Raw genomic sequence first — 19157 nt, 5'->3', positions numbered from 1 at the left:
ACGAAAACTAAAACTTTCCAAAACGGAAACATTGCAGACATCCGCTTAGGGCTCACACTGTAAGCCTTATAGTGTGAGCGAGTGCTCTTGTGTTATGTTCCCTTTTATGAAAAAAACGGCAAATGATGAGTACAATATTAGCCTTAATATTATTATTATAATATTATTAGCCTACCTGCCCATTAATAATGAATGGGAGTGTAAATGATTTAATTTGGTATGTCAGGCTACTTGTATATACAAATTACACACACGCGCGGTTGCCATGCCATCGGGATTTTTTTCCCATTTTTTTAAACGCAGGTGCATTATGAGTTTGTTGCAGTGGCCACCCCTAAGATGGCCGACATATATGACCAAACACTGTCGCCATATTGGCATGACCATTAAAATAAAAAGAGTTAGCCTAGTTCAGAAAAGTGTTGAAAAGCGCTGAAAACAGCTGAGCGTCAACTGATCGTTCGAGAGCAAAATTATCACAGCGGTCCGAAAAGCATGAACCACTCGTTTAATTTTGTGTGATGCCTAAAATCGAGACCTTCTTTAGTCACGTGATGCCGTCCCAGTTGTCCCTTTTAATTTGTAAACTTCCGGGTATGCCATGCGACGCGATCGAAGCATGGATGCAACGGCGACTTGCACAGTCCAGTGCTATTTGTAACAAAAAAAACGATTACGTTTCTCAAAGCAGAACCAAGCATTCCCTAAACATTCTGGAGATAACAGAAAGAGAACAATAAAATGGCCAGCAATAGCATCATTTGATAAAGAGGCGACCAAGATCGTCTTCAGAAAACGAATTGGACCTAAACGGTCAGTTTGCATGTGTTTGCGAGGCAAGACTTTTTTGGGAACGCAATGGACGACGAAGAAATCGTTTTTGACACTCCACCATCCGATGGAATGCGTACCGTCATAGAAGTGGAAGATGCTGCAAATCAGGAAAATGACAATCATTCTGAGAGTAGCCCTGGACCTCAGTCCCAGAAAACAGTAACTGAATCATCGGATAGGTAAGATGTTGTTCTGCTCAATCTGTGTTACAAAAGTTCGTTGAAAATTGTGTGATGTGTATGATGTCCTTATAGATTGCTTGGCTGAGTCTTTTGCACAGTCAGGGAAAAAATTATAATGAAGCCTTTTTAAGTAGTACTGTGGATTTTTTCCGAAACTAAAGTTTGGATGTCCTTTTTAGTGATTCTGGAGACAGCTTGTTTCTGACTCAGAGCGTGGTACAGCCAGTGAGAACTGTGAGAAGACAGAGATCACAGGAGTGTCCAGATTCTGTGGAAGAGCCCTGCTGCGAAGGAGCTGGGCCAAGTAGTCCTGACAGTACTTGGGACACCCAGTTAAAACCAAAACGGATATATAAGGTCAACAAAGAGAGACAGAGAAAGCAGAAGTGGAAAGGACATGTTTTCCCATTCCTGGATAAGTTCTACAAAAGGAAACACTTGACCCGGCACAAGTGTTTTACCTTTGAGGTAAAATGTACTGGAGACTCTTTTGCTGTCCTTGTAGTCATTGTGGAACAAAATGAATTCAGTGCCAGTAGAGATGCCCTCTAGAAAAGGATCCGTAGTTTCACATAGTTATTGTTTGTCCTGTATATGTAATTGGAAATTGAAATTGGTTTTCAATTCATACCCCTTTTCCACCAACGCGACCAACATCCTAGTTCTGGGCTGGTGCTAGTGCCAGTATGGAGTTGCTTCAACTTGCAAACTATTCTCAAGTTCTGTCTACAGCTGAGACTACCTCCTAATTAGTTAATGTGCATGGACTTTACAAACGATTACATTCTTCTGAATAGACGTCACGTAGCAAGTTTTATATCATCGCGTTTAATGCAGCTAGCTAGCTAGGTAGGTACATCAGCGGTCCTGAAGTTCCCTTTAACGCGGCAGGTAGCCAGCCAGGTAACTAGCTTGCTTGCCTTGATAACGGTACACAGCTAACATTTAAAACTTGTCTCGTTTTATTTAGCGTTAATTAAAAGTATAGCAGTGACGATGCAATATTTTAATATTAATATTTAATATTTTAACAGTGAAAGCATTCATGAAATTATGGTATCTTGTTATTGAAATAAACGTTCATTTTTCAGTCCTCCCAATTGAACCATTTCATCAGATGATAGGCTAATGAAGTAGAAAATGTCCGCATTCTGAGTGACTGAAAGATGAAGTCTTAGAAAAAAGGAGCTACTTTTATTAAATACAGATAACAGAGCAGACATTTCAGCCCTCTGGCTTTTCTCAATGCTCATAAGGCTGCAACTACAGACATTGACTAAAAAAGATCCAGTGGGATCTAAATTAACAAGAAACAGGATTATGGATTATGGATTTTTTGACAGTCCACCGGGCCACCGGGATTTGTTGTGGTATGCCCAGTGGCCAGTACACCACTGGCAAGACAGTATGGATTCAAGCCATCAAGAGAGAGGAAGGCCTGCTGTTTAACGTCTGTGATGACAGTTGTTTGGAGCATGCACTTTAGCAGCGACGACCTGTTTACAACAACTAGTGGTCTAAACAGAATTTAAAAAGATGCAGTGCCTTGTATTTTTCCATGGGTCTCTGACAGAACCCCAGCCAGGAAGTCCGTTTTTGACAGGTCTGCTGAAAGACTGGGGTTTGATGTTCGGCAAACCTTGCTGTGGCCGAGAAAACGTTGATGTTGAAGCATCTCCTTCAACAGACTGATGCAAACATTAATTTATTCTGCGCTCTTGTTCCCTTTGCCCACTAACAGATTCAGTTTTATCTTCACTACAGCTCCAGTTTGTGTGGCTCCTCATTCTTTTTAAGTGATCTGTAGCACCGTGCTCATATTACGACACTACCGTCTACTACATAGGCCAGTATACCAAAAAGAACATGCGCGTAACAAACATGACTGAATATTAAACTATCATGACATATATTATGACAATGAACAATTTGATAATTTCATCACACAGCTTTATTGAAGTGCATTTACAAGCTGCTAGGTGGCTTGATCTAATGTTAGCTATCTCTCCGTACCATCTCTTTGTTTTGCAATATATATCCACCGTTTCAGCAACCTGAGAGAGCCAGAATTTTGGCAGATTTGCCAAAGATCTGGAGAACATCAGAGAGACACACACATCTTCACCGAAGGTAGCCATTGTTGACCGGAAATAACTTTACCCCCTGTTGCTTTCCAATATGGCGGCGTGAAAAAGGCCTATTGGTGTCGATCATTCTGTGAATTATTTGTTTTATTGTTAATCAAGGAGGATAAAGGGGAACAGGATGAAAGTAATGATAGAATTAAAGTTAGTGTTTCCGCTTTCCCTGTTTCCAGCTCACCAGCTGCCACTGTGTAACACTAATAATTTTACGTTTACAAAATTGCACTGCTGAACGGCATACTGGGTACAGCTCGCTAGCTAGCCAGGTAGCATAACAGTCTGTTAACAGCTGGGAAGGGCTCTGTCGCTACGGTAGATTAAAGAACAGAAAAGAAAGATGGAGGATGAAGAAAGTGAGACCGGAGATGCACTAGAAGAACTTATGCCTAAGAGAGGAGCTGTGTCTGCAGTTATAGTTTATAGAACTATCTTAAAATATTTTGTTTTGAAAAGGAAGCAATGTTAAAGTTGTTGGCATATCTATTTTTTTAAGTTCTGTTTTTACTACGTTGCAGTTTGCACAATAAAAATTGTTTACATTCTGCAACTGTTTCATTAATACTGATTCCTTCATATATTGTGTCATTTTGTTGGGCCAAGCAAACCATATAGTAATCAAAGCCTTCATTTTATACATGATGAAATTAAAATGTTTTTATATTGTATGTACTCCTGACAGTAGAATAAGCCACAAACCTATATAAAGGTCATACAAAAAACAAAAAAAGTGAAACCACCAGAATCTTAAAAAATACTGTGATACAAATTTGTGGTCATACCGCCCAGCTCTAATTATATAGTTAAACAACCCAACATAGAGAACATATAGTTCATGGCACAAAAAGCCTTCTGGTTAGAAAATGCAAGAGTGCCTCTTGTTGGTCATAAAGTGTTGGCCATATTGATGTCAGTAATTTTTCTTAGCACTCTAATTTTATGCAGGAAACAATAGCTAAGTATGTCTAAGCAAGCAAAAAAAGTCATGATATTGGTTTATGACAGATAATTCTCTGCAACTATTTTTTGACTATTGTAAGCCGCATTTCTTTTTATTTTTTCTTTACAGCAAGCAGCACTTGGTGGCTTTTTCAAATGCATGAAGGAGAAGTCAAAGGAGAGGTCATGTAAATGCTTCTTACCTCCAGTTCCACTCTCCGTGTTACTAAAACAATGGTACATGGACGGTAGCAGAGGGGTGTCTGATCCAGAGTGAGTCGATTACATTGAAAATATCACCGGAATTGGAAATCCAACTTAATAGATATGTTGTTAATTGTGGTAATTCACACAAGGGGAAAAGATCATTCACTAATTAGTAAATTATTTTTTCTATAAAATGTACATTCTCCATTTAGTGTATTTAAAAATATTGCATTGGGTTGTTTTTCTACTTCCAGGGAGAATGAAGACTTTGAAGACAATGAGAACAGCTGTGACATCAAAGTTGTGGTGGGTATGAAAACGCTGAAGTGACCTCTTGCTCGGAATTATTTCAACTGACATGAAACAATGAAGAATATCTTTTCACCTTACAAGTGAGGATACTGTGCATAACGCTTCTGAATACTGGAACGTGATCAATCTTTTCCTTTCACAGGAGCGGCGCTGTTTTAGTCTGGAGTCTAAAAAGAGAGAGAGGGGACACAAGCCATGGTTTGAAGGGTATATTCGTCATGATGCTAAACTAGATCCAGTTACTCGAAAAGATGAAAATTCTCAGAAAAGAACTCACAAAGGTAGTTCAAAAGTGCCTCAAACTGCAGTCTCTGTTAAGAGAGCTCAAAAGCTTCCCGCAGTCCCGTCTTACTCAGATAGTGGTGGGCTTTCAGACACTCACAACAGACTATCAGAATCTGAAGATGAAGGCAGTAGCCACAAGAATGAAGTGGACACCAGTTCAGAGAGTGAAGTGTTTAACCAGTTGAGCGGTGGTGAGCTGGAGCAACACAAAGGAAAACAGCGTGGTACTGTGGAAAGAGGAAACCTTAACATGGAGATTGATATTAATGAAAGTGAGAGCGGAGCTGAAGATCTCACATTGCAAAAGGTGACAGAGGGGCAGCTATTGGATGCAGGAGATCTATGGAAGCCACAAACCAAGAAAAGGCGAGAAAGAAGAGAGCACAAGACCTCAGAAGCAGACAGTGAAAAAGGGAAAAGGAAAAAGAAGAGCCAGAAAAGAGGCGTGGTAGAGGAGAGAGGTGATAGGCAAAGCAAAGAGATGATACTCATGTCAGAGAATGTAGAGGAGGAACCGGGCACAATGAATGGTGAAGGAGCCATAGACCTACAAGACAGTGTGTGTGAGGAGAGAGGCACGGCAGCAGGCGTGGTCCACGTAGAGACTGATGACAGAGAGGAAGACCGAGCTGAACATACCACAGCACAGAATCTCACAGAGGGTCATCCAGTGGGACTGCGAAATGAGAAAATATGTAGAAAAAGTAAAATGGAGGGCTTGTTGGACAATTTATGTGAAGTGCATGGGAAACATATAAGTGAGGTGAGAAGCAAAGGACACCTGACAGAGCTGAATGAACTTACACCAATGAATGACGGCTTTTCTGGGTTTCTAAGTGAGGAGCTGGAAAAGGGTACAAGTGAACATGAAGGAACATTTATTGTGCGGGATATTGTGTCCAATGTTAGAGGAACTGTAGGACATGGGACTGGCCCACCCTCACAGTCTGTTAGTAGCAGCCAGCACCAGACCCAGAACAAAGAGGGCGATTCAAGAACAAGTGTGCGCCAGAGCTCCCACATCAACTCCTGTGTTCCTCATCCAAATGATACTCCCAGCTCAGACGCCAGTGATTTACACCAACTAAGAGGTGGTGAGTTGGAGGAACTGACATTAAAACAGAAAACATCATCCAGTAATACAGAATCAGAGATAACAAACTCACTCGCTTTAAGAATTCTTGAGCCGCCAGCTCCTTTGGATACAGACATGTTGATGCACACTGATAAGATACCAGATCAGGATACAGAACTGAGCAGTGAAGTGGAGCAGCCAAAGGAAAAAAAGAAACACAAAAGAAAAAAACATTTTGCTGCTGTGGAGATCGAAAACCTTGACACGGAGCAGCCCCTACCTGCAGGCTTGGCTCAGACTGACTTCAGTGAAATTGAGGGCAAAGCTGGGCACCTCACATTGCAAAACATACCAGAGAGTCGGCTGTTGGATCCAGGAGATGTGTGGAAATCACAAACCGAGAAAAGGCAAGAAAGGAAAGAGGACAAGAGCTCAGAAACAGACAGTGAAGAAGAGAGAAGGAAAAAGAAGAGGCAGAAAAGAGGCATGGTAGAGGAGAGAGGTGATAGGCAAAGTAGTGAGGTGATATTTGTAGAGGAGGAACCGGGCACAATCAATGGTGAAGGAGCAATAGACCTACAAGGTAGTGTGTGTGAGGAGAGAGGCACGGCAGCAGGCGTGATCCACGTAGAGACTGATGACAGAGAGGAAGACCGAGCTGAACATACCACAGCACAGAATCTCACAGAGGGTCATCCAGTGGGACTGCGAAATGAGAAGAAATGTAGAAAAAGAAAAAAAGAGGGCTCAGAATCGAGAACAAATTCATCATCTCTAACAATTCTTAAGCCGCCAGATCCTTTGGATACAGACATGTTGATGGACACTGATAAGACACCAGATACAGAACTGAGCAGTGAAGTGGAGCAGCCAAAGAAAAAAAAGAAACAGAAAAGAACAAAACATTTTGCTCCTGTGGAGATTGAAAACCTTGACATAGAGAAGCCCCTACCTGCAGACTTGGCTCAGACTGACATCAGTGAAATTGAGGGTGAAGCTGGGCACCTCACATTGCAAAACATACCAGAGAGTCGGCTGTTGGATCCAGGAGATGTGTGGAAATCACAAACCGAGAAAAGGCAAGAAAGGAAAGAGGACAAGAGCTCAGAAGCAGACAGTGAAGAAGAGAGAAGGAAAAAGAAGAGGCAAAAAAGAGGCATGGTAGAGAAAAGAGGTGATAGGCAAAGTAGTGAGCTGATATTTCTAGAGGAGGAACGGGGCACAATCAATGGTGAAGGAGCAATAGACCTACAAGGTAGTGTGTGTGAGGAGAGAGGCACGGCAGCAGGCGTGGTCCACGTAGAGACTGATGACAGAGAGGAAGACCGAGCTGAACATACCACAGCACAGAATCTCACAGAGGGTCATCCAGTGGGACTGCGAAATGAGAAGAAATGTAGAAAAAGAAAAAAAGAGGGCTCAGAATCATTGAGAACAAATTCATCATCTCTAACAATTCTTAAGCCGCCAGCTTCTTTGGATACAGACATGTTGATGGACACTGATAAGATACCAGATCAGGATACAGAACTGAGCAGTGAAGTGGAGCAGCCAAAGAAAAAAAAGAAACACAAAAGAAAAAAACAGTGTGCTGCTGTGGAGATCGAAAACCTTGACACAGAGAAGCCCCTACCTGCAGAATTGGCTCAGGCTGACATCAGTGAAATTGAGGGCAAAGCTGGGCCCCTCACATTGCAAAACATACCAGAGAGTCGGCTGTTGGATCCAGGAGATGTGTGGAAATCACAAACCGAGAAAAGGCAAGAAAGGAAAGAGGACAAGAGCTCAGAAGCAGACAGTGAAGAAGAGAGAAGGAAAAAGAAGAGGCAGAAAAGAGGCATGGTAGAGAAAAGAGGTGATAGGCAAAGTAGTGAGCTGATATTTCTAGAGGAGGAACGGGGCACAACCAATGGTGAAGGAGCAATAGACCTACAAGGTAGTGTGTGTGAGGAGAGAGGCACGGCAGCAGGCGTGGTCCACGTAGAGACTGATGACAGAGAGGAATACCGAGCTGAACATACCACAGCACAGAATCTCACAGAGGGTCATCCAGTGGGACTGCGAAATGAGAAGAAATGTAGAAAAAGAAAAAAAGAGGGCTCAGAATCATTGAGAACAAATTCATCATCTCTAACAATTCTTAAGCCGCCAGCTTCTTTGGATACAGACATGTTGATGGACACTGATAAGATACCAGATCAGGATACAGAACTGAGCAGTGAAGTGGAGCAGCCAAAGAAAAAAAAGAAACGCACACAAAAAAACAGTGTGCTGCTGTGGAGATTGAAAACTGTGACACGGAAAAGCCCCTACCTGCAGGCTTGGCTCAGACTGACTTCAGTGAAATTGAGGGCAAAGCTGAGCACCTCACATTGCAAAACATACCAGAGAGTCGGCTGTTGGATCCAGGAGATGTGTGGAAATCACAAACCGAGAAAAGGCAAGAAAGGAAAGAGGACAAGAGCTCAGAAGCAGACAGTGAAAAAGGGAGAAAGAAAAACAAGAGGCAGAAACAAGCAGAAAGCTGAAAGACAAAACAGTGAGATGATACTCGTGTCAGAGAATACAGAGGAGAAACAGGACACAGTGAGTGACCAAGGAAGCAAAGACCTACAAGAGGGTCAGCCGGTGGGACTACAAAGAGGGGAAAAAATGAAGAAAAAGAAAAAAGGGCTTGCTGGACCATCATCAGACCCAGGACAAGGAGAACCATTCCAGAACAAATGTGGGCCAAAGCACCCACTTCAACTCCTTTGTTCCTCTGATGTTTTCTGTGAAAAGGGGGTTACTGAGAAAAAGAAGAGAAAAAAGGAGAAAAGCATGAGAAATGATGAGAGTGTGGAGGAGCAACTTGGTGAACCCTTCCTCTGCTGTAGGAGTGTGGCAAACCAAGAGGTCACAGAGAATACAGAGGATGGAGGGAATCCTGAGACATCCTTGGAGGGGATAGAGGCAAGCGCTGCAATACAGACTAGTGAAGTGATAGAACTTAAAAATAAGAAGGGGAAGAGGAAAAAAAAACATAAAACCAACAGAACAGACAGAGAGTGAGGCAAACCAGAAAAGTAACTCAACTGACTGGTACCATTGTAAATGTTTCCTTTCCAGGGAAAATGAGTCCAGAAAAGCAAAGTAGGTGGCGATGGACTCGGTTGATGAATGACATGAGAATCCACAGAATACCATATATTAACCTACACCCGGGGCCTCCGGTGAATGAATCTTCAGTGAGTGGAGAAAATAACTAACTGCCGCTGTGGACCAAGACATTGGCAGCAAACATCTGTTGGAACTGGTGACACAAAAGAGGAGTCCTTTGTTGTGTAACCCAGAAGAACTGGATGTCCAGCCCTCACAGAAAAGAATGCATTCCACAAAAATAAGCACACCAGCACACCTTCAAGATTGTTTGCTAGGAGAATGTCTTGACTGGACCTGTCCAAGGACAGCTATTTGCCTCGGTGTGCACTCTACAGAACAACAAATTTTTTGTAAGCACAAAAGCGTGCTTTAGATGATGTGGATGTACAGAACATTTTTATACTTAGAGACTTAATTTACTTTAGAAGAATTATTTTTATACAGTATTACAATAGGAAACTATAAGGAGGAAGAAAGGATGCACACTTGTATGGTTTTAGCTTCAAAGCTTGTTGTATTAGATGTTCTAATGTCCTTGTTCTCAAAGGGTTACTGTCATTGTCGTGCTAGGATATATGACTGCACCCTGCCATGTGATGAAATTTAAAAAAATATATTGTGCAGTGTTTTCTTTCATTGTTAATATGCAGCATCGTAAAATTTTTCACTTGATGTCAACTCATGAATTAGTTTTTTTATGGCTTTCATTTGACACTGATATTTCACAAGTTGAAGGATTCATTGTATACACATGGTTTTACAAGTAACTGCCCTGTAATTTAAGGAAAAATACATTACTGTGGGATTTAAACTACTGCACAGAGAAATTTTATTTATAGTGTCTTCACATTCTTTTTATAGATCTCAGAGCTCTTTAGAACGAGGAAGGTAACTTGCTTCAGCCACCGATGAAGGGTAGCACACACCTGAGTGATGCACAGCATTTTCAATGCTCACCTCACATCATCTGAAGTAAAGCGGCACGTATGTTTTGTTTATTAAACCGAGAGATGACTTTCAATTGCAGAGCCTGATTGGATATTTGAGTGTAGCACCTGGAAGCCGTCTCCTCAGTAAGTGCCTTTGCAACTTAAATGACCTGAGTGAGTACAGACTTCACCTTAATGCCATATTGAAAATGTGCAGTAGTCTTTGTTCACTTCAAGTCTCCCTTCTTCTTGGCCAAGAGGGAAGACTGCCCCCTACTGGCTGACTAACACTACCTCCAAGCTTGTTTTAACAGAATAAGGGTACAGAGTAGTATGATATCTTAACATAACTGGAGGCTTACCTGTTGAGTGTATTTTTTTTGGTATGATTTCTGTATTTGAGTTTCTTTTTATTCATTTATTTCTTTTTAACTCAGAATACACCACCTGTTAAACATGCCTGGTTATATAGTAAAATACATTCAGTGGATAGGTTTTCTGCGAATTTGTATGATATCCATTACAGTGCCTAGTGTGTGTCATTCTTAGTAAAACTTTTCTGCGAAAAGATAATCATATTTTTGTAATAAAGCTTGGAAAATGTGAAACTGTGAGCTTACTGGCGTGACTGATGTCCTTCACACAGCTCCCAGAAGATGGATCTTTTAATATTCAGTCTGAATAATGCATTCCCGCTGCAGTCGGTGGGCAGGGGCAATACTTGCCAACAGAGGAGTTTGCTACGTAGGAACATCTTTTCCCTGTTTAGCTTCTGTTGCTTTTAATCATGCAATGCATATTCTTTATGCTGAATGTCATCTATGTACGTTCTAATGATCTTTAAAATTATTCCAACGCATACTCAAAGATATATTTGTGACATTCGCAAAAGTATAACACTATATTATGTTTAATCCATAATGAGTTATCTGACTCAATTTTTGACATATCAGCATGTGGAATTGTTCAATTAACGACGTTAGAGGATTAATTTAGGGGCGCCTAGTAGCATTCTGTGCCAAACTAGCGTGGGAGTTAATTACACTGAATGTTCTAAAAGGAGACATTATTCAGTACACGCAATGCTCATTCACCAAGCAGAAAGCAAGTTTCGTGGTTGCTAAAATTGCATGCCTGCTAAACTGTTGCTGTTTTGCAAAAACATAAAAAATATATTCGTTTGGAAACTACATGGACCTCACTCGAAGTAGAATCGGGTTATACCGGTTTCTTTATTGTGCTGATGCGTTTCCTGCACCGAATTGAAATTTAAGCTGATTCTATTTTTAGTTCAAGTTACTCTGTCACAGTTGGTAACTCCCCACAAAAGTTTATCTCGTAAAATTAACCGAAGGAGGATCCTTAAACCCAGCCCCCTAAGGCAATGTACATGTTATGTACTCCAGACAGCGTGAGAGCTCGACATTTAAACGTTAGTATTATGTAAGTCTGCTCCAACTGCGGTGCCCAAAAGACACCACAGCAGTAACTGCGCTGGTAACTTTGTCGTGCTGAAAGAGAGGCTTGTCCCGAAGATTTCTCAGATCATACTCCTTCGGATGTCATCGCAATGACTTCGTGTCACAACGCTGTTAGCCTGCACGAAGCAAGAAAAGTTGCTATATTCGGAGGCACACATGGAAACGAAATGTCAGGCGTGACGCTGGTTAATTTGTGGACAAACAACGAAGCGGAGATCCAGAGGACAGGACTAACCACAAAGCCCTTTATAACCAACCCTCGGGCGGTGGAGAAATGTACGAGATATATCGACACAGATTTAAACAGAGCCTTCACGTCAGAAAACCTCAGGTAAATTCATCTGCCAAAACATCTCTTCTCCGTTGTGACCCCATTCTAAATTTCTTGGTGTACGCTTTAGATGTGGTACAACGTATACCATAAATCTGTGCAGAAGAATCGTGCAGCTACTTGTTTTATTATTCACCATGAAATGTAGAGATTTAAAGAACCTGAGAAACTCCGTGAAACGTTAACAAATGTTAAATTGTGCTCGATAATCAATGACTTAAAAGTAGCAGACACCTTTCCACCACCAGAAGGTCAAAGGTAGTAGATGAAGCGCTGCATTTGCAGATTGGCATGATTCAGCTGCTTGAGATAAACTCTGTACTCTTGCTTTACCGTCGATTGGAATGGTTCCCAGTGACATTACTTCATAAACAATACTTTGTCCTGTTGCAAAACTTTCCTGTTGGTGTTACTAAAACATGCATCTTACAGTTGCAAAATGGATATATGAAATGTTACATGAGATTAGACACATTCAGTTGACTTATGGTGGTTGAAGCTTATGCTTCAACATGTGAGAGGCCTAGGAACACAATTTATCTTGGATATGAGAAATAAAAAAAAATTAAGTGAATGTATGTTGGATATTTACACTATGATAGACATTTTCTAGAATGAACTGTGTCAATATGCAGGAGTTGCTGTTTGAATTGCAATTGAGAGATCAAATACTTCCTTCTGTATCCTTAAATTATTTTAAAACATAATCACCAATAACCCATAGTGCCTGTTTTGTAGATGTGTAGCAGGGCACATAGGAATTGGTGACATGTTTGTAACAATTTAACTGGGTAGATGTGGTCGAACATAAATCTAAATAAAAACTATTCTGAAATGTTTAAGTCTCTCTGCTTTATCAGCATAAAATATTGAGCTATTGACATTGCCAGTTCACACAAGGATACAACCTTAAAGGGTCCAGGTATGCAGGTTCAGAGTTTTCCCTTGGTCAGCATTTGAGTTTAACTTGACAAATGAGATGTTTTGGCTGCCTCTACAAGTAGCAGCTACAGTTAACATACTTACTTAATTTACTTACTTGAAGTCTTTCTTTTGGAGTAGAATTCCACCACCCATCTCTGCATTCCACCATCCCCCAAACCCCAACATACACAGGTGTGAACCTGTAACTTCATCTGTGTAACGATACCCAAATATTTCGCCTTACCGTTCACACACAAACATATCAAAAAAGCACAGAAAGGCTTTTTTAAGAGATTCAGGCTACTGTATACCTACCACATGCTATCTTTGTGTTCATTTACCAGGAGTTAATGTCCATGTCACCTCTCTTGCATATTCAGTTATATTTCTAATGAAAGTAAGAAGAAAAACATGTATTAAATCCACAGGAATACACAGATGATTAAATACATTTCACAGGCATTGCATAAAGAATGCCATGTCTGACAGACACATATAATGGGACCTGGCAGTTTTTTTTTTTCTGGAAGTTACCAGTTTTGAAATGAAAATGGAAAGCAAAAAAAAAAACAAAAAGCCTTCATGTGTAACATTGGCTCTATTATATGGGAGTGGCTTAGAGAACATACTGGCTGAACAACCGCGGTGTCTTTTGTTTTGGCATTGCAGGAAAAAAGTAAAATAGGAAAAGAGCACAATTGGCATGCAAGGGTGCAATAATTTTCAAAGGGCTGCATAATAAGAATGGTACGAAGTGAAAGGGTTAGCTGCTGTCCATTGTTACAAATTATCGATACTCATATTTCACATAGTTAGGAAGTTTAAAAGGGTAATAAACATGAGCTGTAATAGTCTGGTACTCCACAATGTGTCCTTTGGATGTGAGAATGAATATGCATTGACACATCAACACACATTTAAATAATTGCAGTTGTGTTCTGAGAGATTATTTTTGCTCTACAGTGATGAGCTAATGTGGCATTTGGATTTTCTCTCAGTGGATGTAAGGGTGGAAGTGTTCCAGTTTCATTTTATTTGCAAATAAAAAAAAAACAACAGACACACACAATCTGAATGCTTTTAATGGTATTAAAAAACATTAGAACTCATCATCAAATGATTTTATGCACACCAATTGCATTGAACCCTCTTCAAATGGCTTTCCTGTCTGTCACTGCATTCATTGTCTGATGGTATATATTTTCAGAGAGGCTAGGGCATTTTTAGCAAGGTGTCAAGGGGCTCATTACATTTATGCTGTTACGACGTACAACGCAAAATGCATAAAAGTGTACAGTATGTATTAAAGTAACATGAACAACAATACAGACAGACCATGCAAGATCTGAACATTTGTCAGTCAGTCACAGTGGGTAATAACTAATGCCATTCTGAATACAAGAAGTGCTGCAATGTGAAATTATATTTTAAAAACATGAATACATGATGTGGTCATTATATAGTGGGCTAGATGCGTGCGTTTTCTCCTTAGTGCACCAAGAAGTGACGACCTTCCGTATGAAGTGAGGAGAGCTCAGGAAATCAACCAGATGTTTGGACCTAAGGGAAGTCCGGAGGCCTACGATGTCATTTTCGATCTTCACAATACCACCTCCAACATGGGCTGCACTCTCATTCTGGAGAGCTCAAAGGACCCCTTTATTCTTCAAATGGTGAACTACATCAAGGTAATGACCTTCCATTCAAAAGCTGATTGTTTTATCATCATGTATGCTTGTGAAAATAACACACACAGTGCAAATATTGATAAAATAAATTGATCCATGTTCATCTTATCAAATGTAACTTTTGATAGAGTCTGATACAAACACTCATAAAATGATTTACTTATGATACTCAAAGCATTGCAAGAATTGGTACATGCTGGAAAATTGTTACCCTAATGACTGAGAGTGCTGTGAACCACATGCTGGTTTACTTAACTTGAAGAGGATCCCGGTTTCCAGTTAGATATGTATGTTAAACATTAATGGTGTCCGCAAGAAAACAGGTTTATGTTTCCAGTGGAGGACCCCAGCTGCTCTGTAAATTCTCATTGCTTAAGTGGTTGGCAGAGTGCTGTGTGTGTGTACTGAGCAAAGCAATTCTGTTTTTGTTACCCAGCGGGCCATAGCACCGGCCAGCTGCTCGCTTCTGCTGTATGATCACCCACTCCTTCAGTACGCAACCTCTCGCTCCGTCGCTAAGCACCCCATCGGTAAGCACAAAGTACAACCTTGCACCCAAAGCAGCATGATGTGGGATTTTAGCACCTGGCATGTTTGAGCTACATATGCACTCATGTTATGTAGTTATGTACTCAAGAAGAAGCTGAAGTATTGCAGTGTATTTAAAATGTTATTTAGCTGAAGGGATCAGGGAATCAGGTCTTACCTGAGAAATAAGAGCTGATTTTGAGGGATGAGGAGTCAGGTTGTTTGCAGCAAAGACATATCATTTTGTTTTGTTGTGTTACTGAGGAAAAACTTCACACAATTGGGAAAGATGCAGAGAATTGCCATTTGCAGCAGGTTTTCCAAATCTATTTAATAATTATAGCCATTTCCCCACATGAGTGGCAATGCTTAGTTACTGTCTGCATGGGCACAGCTGAAGGTGTCCATATAAACAGTTATTTTGCTGTTGTGTTACTGCAGAGTCACACACAGTCACTGTGTGTTCTCCCACAGTCGAGTAAACCTCATTCATGAAGACAGTAAAAGAGCTTGTTCTGAGCGTAGGTTGCACCCTAAAGCTTGGGTTGGAATCTGGCTGTGTTATTTGCCGGCAGTGACCGGAAGCCTACGCTGGCAGAGTGGACTGGCTTTATTTAGTTACATGTTATGTAAATACACTGTGAATAATATGTGCCATAAAAATAATAAAATAAAATAAGAACCTTTGTACTATTTGCAAGAACCTTTGTCATGCTGTAGTAACCGCTGATGTACAGCGGCAGAGGGAGGACTGTTAAACTTATGGTGCTGGAATAAAGCAGGAATATCTGCAGAATACATGCAGAAAATCCACAAAACCACTGTGGACCTTTCTGAACCATTTTGACTCCATGCTGGCATCATACAGGCCAGGAGCAATCAAATATGTCCAGTGAGAACATATAGGCATGCTGGTTTTAGCAGTATCAAAATATTCCAAATGCTTACATTTGGAATATTTGAAAGGTGTAATTTTGAATATTTGAAAGGTGTAATTTTGAAATCTGAATATCAATCCTATATTAAAAGATTTGAGGTGATTAAGTTGATATAGCAAGAAGCTATTTTTAACGCATGGCACAGATTTTTGGATGGTATTGGTGGTTCATGAAATCGCTGCTCTTAAAGGATACATTTTATTGATAAACTGACAAGTATTAAAAGAATATTCTAATTCTAATAATATAATTCTAGTCCTTCTGCCATTTTGTAAGGTCACCATATTTTAGAAAGGTCTGTTTCTCTACAGGGTATGCGCTCCGAATGTGCTTTTGTCACACAGGATTTGCTTTGCATATAGGGATGAACAGTATGTCTTATAAACAAACAAATGTTGTTCTGTATGTAGCATGTTGACGACTGTATTTGTCTTGCTGTTCCTTCCAGGTCTTGAGGTTGGTCCACAGCCTCAAGGAGTCCTAAGGAGCAACATTTTTGAATCCATGAGGGTAATCGTGAAACATGGTTTGGACTTCATTGAGCTTTTCAATGGAGGTTGGTATTTTCCAAGACGTTAATCCTAGATTAGCATTCCATCTGTAGTTTTCTTCATACTCCTTGGCAACCTATATTGCCATAATACCCCCCCCCCCCCCTCCACCACCAAAAAAAGGAAATCTTTATAACCATGTTTACTTATACAAGAACTTATTGTAGCCATCCATATCAGATCAAATGCACCCATCTCACCCAGTGTCTGGTGATTGGATTTCATTTGTTTTATGTTTCGAATGAAGGCACAGGTATTACACTGCTGTATATGTAGAGAAGGAGAGACAAATACAGATAGGACAGACATACAGACAAAAAGCAGAAGAGAACATTACAAAACACTCCAAAGGATTTTATTTATATTTTAAGTATTTATACATGTTACAGGTATTTTAGACATGACTACTTGTCATAACCGATGCTATTAATTTATACATTATACATGTTATTATTTCACATGTATTAATTAATTTGAATGAAATTTCACTCTTTTACAATTTATCTCAGCTGTCAGGGTCTGTATAGCATAATTCAGAATTAGTTTATTGAAATTTATATAGTATTAATAGGAGTTAATAGGAGTAAATGATTTGTTATGAATATTCTCGGACAGCTCTTTGCTAATGATATGAAAGGAGCCAATAAAATCCCCTTTGAGGATGTGAAACAAGACAGTTCCCTTTTTATAATGGCACACTGCAGTGTCAGCAATGTCCCCAGATTAATATATTTTCCTTTTTTACATAAGCATGCACTAGATGCTGAGGTTGAATTGCAGCCTGTTAGATCTCCGCTGCCCTGTTAGTGAATGGAATGTTTGTTGGAAGTTGGTCAGTTTCCATGTCATTAAAGACTCCCAGAGTTACATGGATTCAGTGGCCATATTGTTCCGGTAGAATGCCTTGCTTAGTGCTGAATTGCATTTTCTTTGCAGAATATTTAACTGCATGATGCCTGAAAATCAACAAACAGAATGTCTGTGAAAGCATTTTATAAAGCATTTCATAAAGAAATAGCCATTAATGCTTAGTCTTCCCTGTGTCTGTGGAAAGATACTGTCTGATACTGTAAAATGACATGGTGCAATGAGAAACCACAGAGCCTAGTTGCAGGAGAGAGCTGATGAAACAGTGTGTAGCATTTGTTGGAACACTACCTCTTTAGTCTGTGTGGGGTAATGTGACCTAAACTGTTATCTGAAATTTGGTGTCTTGTTGGCCCCAGTTTTTGCAATGGTATATGTTTTTAACAAATGTATTTGTACTTAGAGAGATATATAAAATTGCACTTGATAATACATATGTTATAGGTGTTTTGCTGTTAAAGGAAGCTTTCACTGGAAGTCAAATCATGGTTTATAGCTTGTAATGATGACCTGGTTTCTCACTGCTGTAGGTATGGAGTTCCCCCCCTGCACTATAGATGTGCATAGAGTTTCAGAAAGCATGGATTACCCCAGAGACACAAATGGAAACATTATCGCCATGATACACCCAGATTTGCAGGTATACAAAAAGAGGAATTAAAAACTATTGTTTTTAATCAATCAATTGTTTGTTTATTGTTTTTTGTTGTTGTTGTTGCATAAAGGTTGTGAAAATTAGATTTTCTCTTTTTTGCCTTCTCATTGTTATAGAATTTCTACCCCATTGTGTTTAAAATGAACATGTGTAATGTGAAGCATAAAACAACAAAGTATCATCATCAGCAAGCGGGTATCGGATGAAGTATGGGACTGCAAAGCATATTCAGTGCTCAACAAAAGCCTTTTTCCGCCCCGGCTTTCTCCACAGGATTGTGACTGGGAGCCGCTGAACCCCGGTGACCCTATGTTCCAAACGTTTGATGGGAGAACGATCTTCTATGAAGGCAGCACGGTTTACCCCACTTTTATCAATGAGGCAGCCTATTACGAGAAACAACAGGCTTTTGTGATGACCAAAAGAGAGACGTTAGTGGCGAATGGTATCAAAGCCTCCAAAATATAGACCCACTCACGTGTGTCATAGTAAGGGGGCTGCTTGCACTGTTCAGTGGCACCATTTGCCACACAGGTACCATGCACGTTTTGGTGAACAGATAAAGCAGCTGACGTTCAATGTAATGTGTACCTAAAAGGAGTAACAAATCATGATTTTTTGTTGTTTAATTTATATTTTCTTTAGTGTGTAACTATGCAAACTGTTACACAGTGACTTTAGAAACAAGGGATACCTTTTTGGGAAATATTTGTGATTTAATTCTAAGGTCAAAATCTTAATTAACTGAGTGATCAAGGATTCTTGGATTCAGAAGCTTAGTGTTTTATTAAGTGTTTAACTTATTATCAGGAAGCTCAAACCTAATCTTTCTGGAATGCCATGAGCAATATAACTGCGGGTAATACCTTCAGCAAAGTTGCAGCATTCAAGCTGTTGACATACAGAGAAAAATATGTAAAGTTATTTCCAAAATTATTTATTTTATCCAACTTATCTTATTACAGGTAAGAAGCATTTTATAATTGTCCTCAACTGGATGTGCTCCAGTGGGAGACAAATGGTCCTTCTACATATGGCTGCACTCAGAAGGTTCCCAGTCTGTGCACTGCATGACAATGTACACAAAATATAGCTTTTTTTCCCCCACACATTTCCTGCATCTACACTGATGGGTCACACAAGGATAGC

The 19157-nt window shown here is 40.1% G+C and overlaps 2 protein-coding genes across 2 annotated transcripts; both read left to right on the top strand.

Moving 5' to 3' along the window:
* Nucleotides 1-619: 619 nt before the first annotated feature.
* Nucleotides 620-8925, top strand: pho (phoenix). The gene is made up of 6 exons (XM_036523294.1): nt 620-1013; nt 1196-1484; nt 4227-4369; nt 4558-4609; nt 4758-7149; nt 8852-8925. Exons 1-6 carry the CDS (start codon nt 859-861, stop codon nt 8923-8925), a joined length of 3105 nt encoding a protein of 1034 aa, XP_036379187.1. The 5' UTR covers nt 620-858.
* Nucleotides 8926-11533: 2608 nt separating this feature from the next.
* Nucleotides 11534-18548, top strand: aspa (aspartoacylase). Its single transcript, XM_036525569.1, has 6 exons — nt 11534-11857; nt 14274-14469; nt 14906-14999; nt 16384-16491; nt 17884-17993; nt 18282-18548. Exons 1-6 carry the CDS (start codon nt 11616-11618, stop codon nt 18474-18476), a joined length of 945 nt encoding a protein of 314 aa, XP_036381462.1. The 5' UTR covers nt 11534-11615; the 3' UTR covers nt 18477-18548.
* Nucleotides 18549-19157: the final 609 nt, after the last annotated feature.

The sequence above is a fragment of the Megalops cyprinoides genome, chromosome 3, assembly GCF_013368585.1.
Source record: "Megalops cyprinoides isolate fMegCyp1 chromosome 3, fMegCyp1.pri, whole genome shotgun sequence".
Taxonomy (NCBI): domain Eukaryota; kingdom Metazoa; phylum Chordata; class Actinopteri; order Elopiformes; family Megalopidae; genus Megalops; species Megalops cyprinoides.
The sequence above is the reverse complement of the archived record's forward strand: the minus strand, read 5'-3'. Positions and strand labels throughout refer to the sequence as shown.